Below are 10,195 nucleotides of genomic sequence, written 5' to 3' on the forward strand. Positions count from 1 at the left end.
CTCTGTCAATGCTGGGACTTTTCTGAAAAGCTGAAGCGGCACTCTCTTTTAAAGACTACTGTGGAAATAGCATTTTTTTTTCTTTATTTCATTGCTTACTGTTTTAAAGTCCTGAAAAGTGCTCAGGATATAAAAAAGAGAAGGGAACATTCCCACTGACTGAGTTAAGCAACACTGCAAGGACCCTCAGTTCCAAAGAATTAAAAGCTTTTTAGCGTCTCAGAAGTGGTCTTGAATGATCAAGCCCTTTATCTGCTTCTATGAGACATAAAATATACATGAACAACAGCAGGCAAACATTAGGAAGCAAAGAACAATTGTCCTGGTACTATCTCCCATTCCACAAGTGGATTTTGTTTTATTCATTTTGACTCTCTTTTATGCATTGTTTCCAAGCCCTTTCCCGAGAAAAGCCAGCTATGCCTGTAGAGCAGCTATCTTCAAAGTGCCCCTGTGCTGACCTGGGCAAGCGTTACTTTAGAGATATGAAGCTAGCAGAAGGGGCTAATTTGCCTCAAAATGTGACAGATCCTCACAGCCAAAGATGTGGAAATAACTCACATACCGATACCATTCTGACACTTGTACAGATTAAACAAGAAGTTGGAAAAATATCACATTCTGCGGCATTGCAGTCTGAAATCCTCTATTTTGCTGCTTTTCTTTTGGTTTTCATTGTGACAGAATCAGGAGGAATAGCAGGAGATAACACATTCTCATGTAAAGAATATAATGTTTCTATGCTTTATTGATTTTCCCTTTATCCAAAGTCTCTTGCATTTTATCACTGAGTGTACAATTTCCAGCCAACTAGACACGATTTGGACTCCCTTCAGGTAAGACTGTAAGAAAAACACGCTTTTCTTGTTATTATACCTGTTCTGCAGATAAAAAAACAAAAGGTTCTCTTCCAAAACTCAATTTGAAAGAGCACTAGATTATTATGTGCTTTCAAAAATGATATCTATCTCTAAATTACATCCAAGTCAGAACTCAAGTCAGGAGGAGGGAGATTAGTAGCACGGACTAGTTAATATCCTGTGTTTCCTCTCTCAGATTTAACTGCAATTGTATATGAAAGTGGGAAATTGTACTGGGATGCATTTGACAGGGTCTTTTTCATTTCACCCTTTCAGATCTTAGAATATGAGCCTTCATGTTGGCTCATTAGAAGGACAAATACTGACAATATAGAACATCAGCCGTTGATATAAAACTAACTTTTTGATTATGTCTCAACCAGAAGGGCGTTTAGTGATTTCCACAAGTACAACCAATCATATGTGAAGCTAGATGGACTAAATTAAAAGAAAAGAAGTGTTCGAGTCCTGTATAAAACTCATACTAGATAGCTCATCCCGGACTGTTATCCTCAAATTCCAGCCATATAAAGCATCTGCGTTTCCAACAGTAATATCCCCCATGTGTGTTTGTTGTTCCAGAACACGCACACTGATAGGTTAATCAGATCAGAACTGTTCTTGGTAGCTTATCATGCTTAGCAAAATCCTAAAGCTCGGCCGAATTTACAAATGGGTGCTTCATTATGTTACTAGATGACCCAATGTCAGTGCTTACATAACTTATTAGGGCTGTCTGGACAGCAGAGTTGGAGATGTCCAGTATCTCTAGGGATGTTCTGTGCTCTTGGGCCGGAGAGATTCAGCGTCCTTCATGCTATAACCGATGAGTGAGACTTTTTGCACGGCTTCTTCTTAAAAGATCCATCCACTCGTAGCTACTGATGGGAGAAGAGAGGACAAAGCAAAGCAGAGTAAATAGGCATATGATCATGAGGTTGAAACCCCTGTTTCAGTCTCTCAGCTGAGAAGGCAAAAAGATTTTATGCTTTCCTCAGAAAAAGCAACAGCTGTCTGGCACCCACTATGAAATTTAAGTATAGTCTTTTCTAGCTACGTATTGCTGAGTTGGTGCGTGGCTGACTATTTTGAATGCTGATTTAGAGACGAGATGTGCAGGGCTCCTGGTGTTTCAGTGAAGTAGCCTTTATGTCTTGCTACGAAATAATTTAGGTGGGTTATTTTGGACTGCTGGATACATTTGAGGGCATTTATGTGATATTCCTTAACTTTACAGGGTCAGCGTTCTTATTTTATCATAAAACTAGATTATTTCTTCAAACCTCTTCATTTAATGAATGATGTATAACCTTCCAATTTTAATGATATCCAGTGTTGAATTGTACTTTATGATTATATATATATTGTTTTTCATTTCATATGAAGTATTCTCCTCAAAGTTAATAAATTGGGATTTCATTTTGTCTTTTACATTTTATTCTTTTAACGAAGCTTGGGATAAGTATATCAATTGTACAAATGCATCTCTACAAATTTTCTGTATTATGTCTGTCATCTTTTATTTGGAATATTTTTATTTTCTTATGTTTTTTTCAAACTTGCATAAAGTAGTTGATAACCTGTTGACCTTGAAAATTAAATGTGTTTTAAAATGACAGTGCTCCATAGAAGACAGAAGATACCCGTAGTTCTTTGTATACTTCTGTGCTTTCTGTTGTCCTAAGAGATGGCAACCTTTGTTAAATACAACATTGGGAATCCCTATGGATTTCTTACAAGTAATGGCAAAAATGCAGGTCATAACAGTTATTCAATAGATTGGCCACCTATTAAACATAAATACCCAGAGTGGAATAAATATTCAAATGTATAAAGGAGTAGATCAATTGAAAAGCAAATGTGAAAATAAACACCCGGGAAAAGAGAGTTATAATACTATCTTCTTTATGTGGACACAGATCTCTTTCTGACATCATTGTGACCATGTTGCATTCCAAATAATGACATTTTGTTTATTAATAGAATTTCAAAGTTATAGGATAATTTTCTTACAATGGACTCCTGTCTAGTAAAAAACTTATGTACATTTTCAAGTGACTGAAATACGGCTTCAGCCATTGCATAGTGGTGCTGATAAATAGCAGATGTCTCCTGCATCTGAAGAGCAAACAGGCCGTTCTCACATTGGCCATCACTAAAAGTATCGTGTTTTATGTATGAAAAGTGCCACAGAAATATATGACGTAAAAAATATGACAAAGATCTTTTTCTTACATGCAATTTATGTACATATGTAGGACTGGGATTATGATTTAGCACAGCTGAGAGGAAAATATTCTGTTACCTAAGAATGTGATCTGGGAAAATGGAATTCCTGATGCACCTTCCAGATAGAGAATTGCTTCGTGTAACCTTATTTGCCCTAGGGGCTGTTAATTGACTTTTGGATTGTGATAATAGCAACTGTACCTGTCCACAAAAGTACAAACTTGCTTTGAAAAGCTGGAGAAGCAGGGGACACATCCAGAGTTCACAGGCAGCCTTAAGGGCTTGGCAATGCCTAAATGACTTGCTAAAGGCACAGAAATCGAGCCCCAGCCGAGAGAATCCAAAGGGTTATAGGTTCTTTTTCAACAAGTTAAATAAATGACAGTTATTCTCCCCAGTCTGTACAAAGTAAACCAGACTAAACTCTATTTATCAATAATTACTAACAATACTTTTTGCACTCATACATTTCAAGGTCAGTCTGGGCTGTTGTTATCATCTAAGCCGTCTCCCTGCATAACAGATGCACAGGTTCCTGGAATTAATGTGTATTAAAATGGCCAGTAGTCATGCCTAAACTAGAGTGTACTTTTTAAGCAAAAATATGCAATATTGATTTCACAATTTCTAGAGATAGAATCACTATCTTTCATGAGCTCTTGTGATTAATTAATAGCACTGCTAACATTTTTCATCTAATTAATAACTAAAATGACCTGCTTCACCTTTCAGCCATAATGTTCCATTATATCTTTGTCTAACTTGTTGAACTTGAAATATTATCAGCCTTACATTACTATGTGTTTGCTGATTTTGATCAACTGATTTTTTAATAGTGCACTTTATTAACGGAAAAAATTGAGCTGACCAAGTCTTTACCATAAATGTGTTCTTTGTTCTTGAGGTTCTTTAAATTCTTTCCAGTTCCTCAGTGTTGATCGAGCATTGAGAACTCAGTATTCCATAACTGTAAGCTCATGATAAACTGAATATGATAATAATCTCTTAATATTTCATCAGTGTCCTTCTTTTTGTATACTCAGGGAGTGATTTCCTAGGATCCTGCATAGGATAAAGTTCCTTATTGTATAAGCAGGTATCATCTGCTCTAAAGTTGGCCAGACTGAATTCTACATTTCTAACTTCTTGTCAGCTTATGAGATATCAATCACTTGCCCTCCATATGACTTACCACTTTCCCAATTACAATCTGCAAATGTCATCAGTTAAGTGACTTCTTTTCAAGTTTATAACAGAAACATTAATATTGTAAAGCTGACAAATGGTTTCTGCAAGAGCCTGCTGCAAAAGTCACCATTTAGCAATATTTTTTTGTGCATAAATGCTTTTGGAAACTTAGCTTTCCAGAGAATTTGGAATTATTCTGTATGTGCCTTGTTAATTTTTTATCAGCTGAGTTTTTAATCAAAATGTCATGTAGTGCTAAACAAAACACCTTTCAAATCTCCAGTTATAACAGTAGTACTGTTTCAAGCAATCCGAATTTTAATCATATCAAAATATGATGTACTTTGAAAATATTTTTGCGCATGAAACTATTTGGTTACCATTAACTATGTTTTTTTCCCCCTCCATTTATTTATGGAATCTTTCATAGACATTGTGTTATTTTATTTGGGAATGCTGTTGGCTGAACTGGCCTATAATTTCACAGGTCATTTTATTTGTGCTGCTCAAATATTTCAGGACTAGGAACTATCTACAATTCTTTTGATGTCTTTCCTCACTTTACAAGGTTTGTTAAAATCAGCAATAATACAGAACACTTGAAAACAAGCTCTTTTAAAACTGCCTGTACTCTACCCTTGCTCACTGGAAATACAGATTTTATTTTTCCTCTACTTCTTTTACTTTTTGTGGTATATTTCTGATTATAAATATAAAGTAATCTCTTGAAATTCTATTTTTTCCTTTCCAAAAACTGTGGTAGAACTTGTCCTCATTACAGTGACAAAGGAGAGAGACCATGTCTTTTCATTTGCTTTACTGTTAAGGAGAATATATTCCAGCTTTATTCTTTCTCTTCAGCTGTTTTGGTATTATAATTGCTGGTTATTTTATATAGATTATGTTTATATGTAAAATAACCAAGAAATCTTGATTGTCACATGATTCTGGAAAATCCTCCATGTAGTGCAGGAAAAATAAATCATGGCTTATAAGCAGATAAAAAACTTTACAAAGACTTATGGATTTTTTGGGGGTAAAAAATCCCTGAAATTATATTTTTGGCTGATAATAGGCTCTGCTCCTCCAGGCTCTGCTGCCCTTGCATTCGCTAATTACAAAGTTAAGTTATAGCAAAAGCTATTTTTTTTTTTCTGGATGATTTATCCCTTCCCCGGGTAGATGGTAGTTTTAACCTGAATAAGTGACCGCTTCCAATGCAGTGATTCATAAGCTCTTTATGGATTTTGAACTTTCCCCGACGTTCTCTGTTCTTGGAGTTTTATGGGCCAATAACCTAAATTTATCTCTTATGTTTAAGAGGACTTAGGTTTTTTTCCCTAAATGGAGGCAAATGTATTTGTAAGCAGATCTAAGTAGCAGAATGCTATTACTTCGTGTAGCGAGAGAAAGGCTCTGTTAGCTGTTAGCACAGAAAACTATTGTTATATTCATAATTCACTAACTACTGTGGATAGTGAAGTTTTCCTTCTGTGCAGTAATTTCCTAGTCATACGTGTATTTGAAATTTTAATTTTCCTTCTTATTTTTTTTTTTATTATTAAAATTATGTGTTTGGAAAAGTGCATAAGTTTCTGTACCCAGATTTTGTAAGGAATTAATGCAATAAGGACTTGATCCGCACTGCCTCATTGCAGCTTTATGCCACTGTAGCTCTGCTGATTACAGAGCACAGTTTAAAACTGAAATAACACAGAGGTGTAGTAATATCTAAATGTTAATTGAAATTATGTTCGTTCAGTTTAATTCTTCTTTACTCAGCCACAATACAGGCAAGGAACTGGAAGCCATGAGAAAATCACTGGAAGTGCTTAGGTGGTCACATTGGATACGTAGGATGGCTACCAGCAGATTTTGAAGAACACTCACAGCCTAATACTGTTATGGGGGTTTTATGTCTCTTTTCTGATTCCAAGACTTGAAAGCATTTTGCAATATGAATGGATATTAAGGGTAAGGACTAAGTATCTGCCTATTAAAATGTGATTAATGATGGTGAAAATAGGGAGCTCATATCTACTATAACAGCAGATTGAAACTAAAGATAATTAAAATGGCATCAAAATATGTAACGTCATTCTCTAAAATACATCATTGGAATCTGCATTGAATCTTGCAGAAGTACATGCTTCTGCAAACCCTTATCGATGTACTCCATAAAATTACTAATGTGTTTGAAGATGCATCCTTTGTAAGGTTTTAAGCATCTAATTTAGTTGCTACCTCATTTCAAAATGCTTCCTTTAATCATTCTGTTCTATAATATATGTTCTATAATATATAATATACAGAATCATTCTGTTCTATAATATATATATTATACATATATAATATCTTATATATCATATAATATATATATTATATATATATAATATATATCTGTTCTATAATCTGGTAGCCGTGTAAAAAGGCTACCAGAATACTTTTCTTAAAAACCACTGGAAAATGTGGGGCTATTGGAAACCTTCAACAAATATAATTCATTCAAGAATGTGCAATATAGGTTTGATCCAGTCAGTTTATCCACATTGATTATGAAGTAAATACTACTTGACAGTATCGCTTTATGTTCAATATCAATCCACCAGTGTTTTAAAAAGAATCATTTAACAATGAATAATGCTCGATTGTAGATCTCTGCAGTAAATTAGAATATCCTAATTTAATAGAGTATGATCTGTTATTTACCAATAAACATACAGATTGCCTTATAAATCCTGCAGTACCGTGGTTATAGAGTAACACTATACTGAATTATAATTCATTACTCCCTATTGAACAGTCATGTTTCTGCCATTGTAATGTAATTTTCCATCTTTTAACGTTGTTTCTTTTACTAACAGAAAATACAAATTAGTCCTGAGGAAAAAGATTTACTAGAGGCAGGCAATTAACTATGCATTTCAGGGGACGGCGCCGAGTACATGAAAATCATTAAAATGCTGTTTTGTTTTTAACCCCACTGTATGTAGCTGTTTATGTTTTTAATGAATTGTAATGAATATAAGGCCACAGCTGAGGAAATAACGAAAAATAGGTAAGTCTAAAGATTAATGTGGTTCCAGACACAGGTGTTCTGTCATGAATATTCTTGTTTACATCAGTCACTGATGCTTCAGAAAGAGACTTCTCCTGAACTCTTCTTCTGTTGATAATTAAAAATACTTGAAATGAAGTATAATATGGTTTTTGTTGCCTTATGAGTATTTATCCTAGTTACCTTCCTTAGAATCCATGTTAAGGAACCACATGCTCCCAAACTATGGAGCAAGGAAGGTTTGGAAGGAGACAGACCTTTTCTACTAAATAAAAATAGCTACAAATTTACTTCTCAAGTGGGATGGAATTAAAACATTAAAATAATATTACAACCAAAATTGTTCCTAAAAACTGGGAAAGACTTGTAAAAAAAGTGAGGCAGCTTCCACAGTAGAACTGAAAGGCTTTATCACAAAGGGTATATCACTGTTTCAATATTTTGGGAAAGGTATAACTAAAAGTCCTAAGTAGGAATCTGGGTTGCTATAGTACTTGAACGTATTTTTAGCGCCTACTAATTTGAGGATGTCCAGATGGATTTAGCAAGTGCCTGATTTGCATTTTGGAACATTGAGACATTGCTTTTTGGAAGTCTCATTATATGCTTAAATCATTTTGAAACACTTGTCCAGGGCTATGTACTTGATTTCAGTGCATAACGGAAGGACTGGAAGTCTTAGTGGTTGGAAGTTCAGCGAGTTCTTAAGGCCTCTTACATCCAGAGGACCTAGAAATCTCGGGCAGACTTGTGCATGGGAGAAATGCAAGAGCTTATGTAAAAAACGTCTGCTAATCATAAAGTAAGATTCCTTGTGAGCATAAGGAGCTCAAATATTACAGTAGCTACAAAAACCTGCAGTTAACTGTTTCATCTTTTTGTTTCTTTAGGGGTTTCAAAATCTCCTTTCATCTTTTCAGGTGGGATTCTCTAACAAGCTCAGCACTGGCCTCACACTGTTCCTGTAGACATCATTGAGACTGTTATTCTGGGCCTAATAGGAATAATTAGAACAAACCTGAACACTTGGAAAAATCCCTGTTGACTTGTTTTGCCATTTCTGACATGTAAATTTTTAAAGTTTTAAGTGAGAAATAACATTTTTCTGAGAAAAAGAGAGGCAACTACCTCACCCGCAGAAAAAGAATCAGCAACAAAAAAACAGCCAATAATTTTTTTAATTATTAAAAAAAAAATTAATGTGAGGCAGAACAGTCTTACCTTTACAGTTCAGTACCTGAGAGTATCCAGACTTCAGTCAGGAGATGATCCAGTGATCCAGTTGTGGAGTAACCTTGCTGTATTTCATTTTCTTTTCTATTTGTAGCTGGACAGTGCCACTTCTCTCATCCAGGCAGCTAAAAATCTGATGAACGCTGTGGTCCTTACAGTGAAAGCATCATATGTGGCTTCCACTAAGTATCAGAAGGTCTATGGTACTGCTGCAGTGAACTCACCAGTTGTATCTTGGAAGATGAAGGCCCCTGAGAAGAAACCTCTAGTAAAGAGAGAAAAACCGGAAGAATATCAGACAAGAGTGAGAAGAGGGTCCCAGAAGAAACATATTTCCCCTGTACAGGCCTTAAGTGAATTTAAAGCTATGGATTCATTCTAAAACACTAAGCTTTACCAGGAGGGTTTTATATTCTTTTTGTATGCATACCTGCCGACTTGTATGCGTCTGGCATGGGGTGGGGGGAAGCAGTGTCAATTTGCATGTGACCTGAGACTCTATTGAAGTAACTAACTTTCTGCAATGCCAAAATTTAGGGCATTTCCTTCTGATGTTAAATGGACTGATTCCAAGCTTACTTTTTAAACTATAGCATTAAATTGGCCAAAGAATCCGCATCACAGGGGGTATGTGTGGGGTGAATAATAAATTCAAGACTAAACCCAGAAATTTTTATGCATGCAAGAAACATTAGGTTGGCAGGTATATTAAGTGAAAAAAAAAATGGAATTGTAATGGTAGACCATAAAGCTTGTATTGCTTCTGTTCCAGTGAAAAAATGTATTAGCCAATATGCTTAAATGTGTGGCCCAATAATTAAATGATATAACTTTTAAGTCATCTTCATCATAGTATGTGAATTTTTAAAACAGATACAAACTAATTCATCTTAAAAACCGCTTCTTTTAAATCATGTTTTGTTCTTTATATTCTAGTAGTGTTATGATTGCTCACATTTCAATTAATCCCATTAATATGACCAGAGGTTTACTTTTTGCCAATTGAATTCCTTATGGTGGAGTATGAAGCACAATATGGTGATTGACATTGCCTTTTATATTATGATTATTATTATGATTATTATTATAATATTAGTAATAGAAGACCTGGTGGTGGAATGTTTAGAAACACGGAAACTGACAGTGTAAGAACTTAGAGGCAAATATGTAGGTGTAGCTTGGATTACAGGTATCTGACATACCATTGTAACCACTAACTCAATAAACTCATTTAACCTTGGAATCCTCGATATAGCTCGTCTCTTAATGCCCAGATATCTCCTGCATCATAGTTGATGTGGACAGTGATTAATTTTGCCTCCTGCTTCCTTCCTTTGTTTTCTTTCCTTTTTTTTCCTTTTTTTTTTTTTTTTTTTAATTTAGTGAAGGAAAGACATTACATTGATTTTCTAATTTTTTGCAACCAGGATAACCAAACATGGTCAGTGGGTCAAAACCAGAGTTTTGTCAGAGGTCAAAACCTAAATACGTGAGACAGGTTTTCAGTGGGGTGAATATTTTTGTTTGAATACACCACCTGAGAAACAGTGCAAAGATAATTTGATTTATTAAGTTTATAAGGTTGACATCGCAGAACCTTGAAAATAATCCATTATGGCACACAATA

The 10,195-nt window shown here is 35.0% G+C and overlaps 1 protein-coding gene across 2 annotated transcripts in view; it reads left to right on the forward strand.

Moving 5' to 3' along the window:
- CTNNA2 (catenin alpha 2) overlaps positions 1-9,804 on the forward strand; it is a 520,003-nt gene extending 510,199 nt beyond the window's left edge. For both annotated transcript variants that reach the window (XM_054064692.1, XM_054064693.1), the window contains one exon: positions 8,663-9,804. In XM_054064692.1, the coding sequence (XP_053920667.1) occupies positions 8,663-8,950 (288 nt within the window). In that variant the 3' untranslated portion in view covers positions 8,951-9,804. The remainder of the gene's footprint in view (positions 1-8,662) is intronic.
- The last annotated feature ends 391 nt before the right edge of the window (positions 9,805-10,195 follow it).

The sequence above is a fragment of the Cuculus canorus genome, chromosome 4, assembly GCF_017976375.1.
Source record: "Cuculus canorus isolate bCucCan1 chromosome 4, bCucCan1.pri, whole genome shotgun sequence".
NCBI classification, from domain to species: Eukaryota; Metazoa; Chordata; class Aves; order Cuculiformes; family Cuculidae; genus Cuculus; species Cuculus canorus.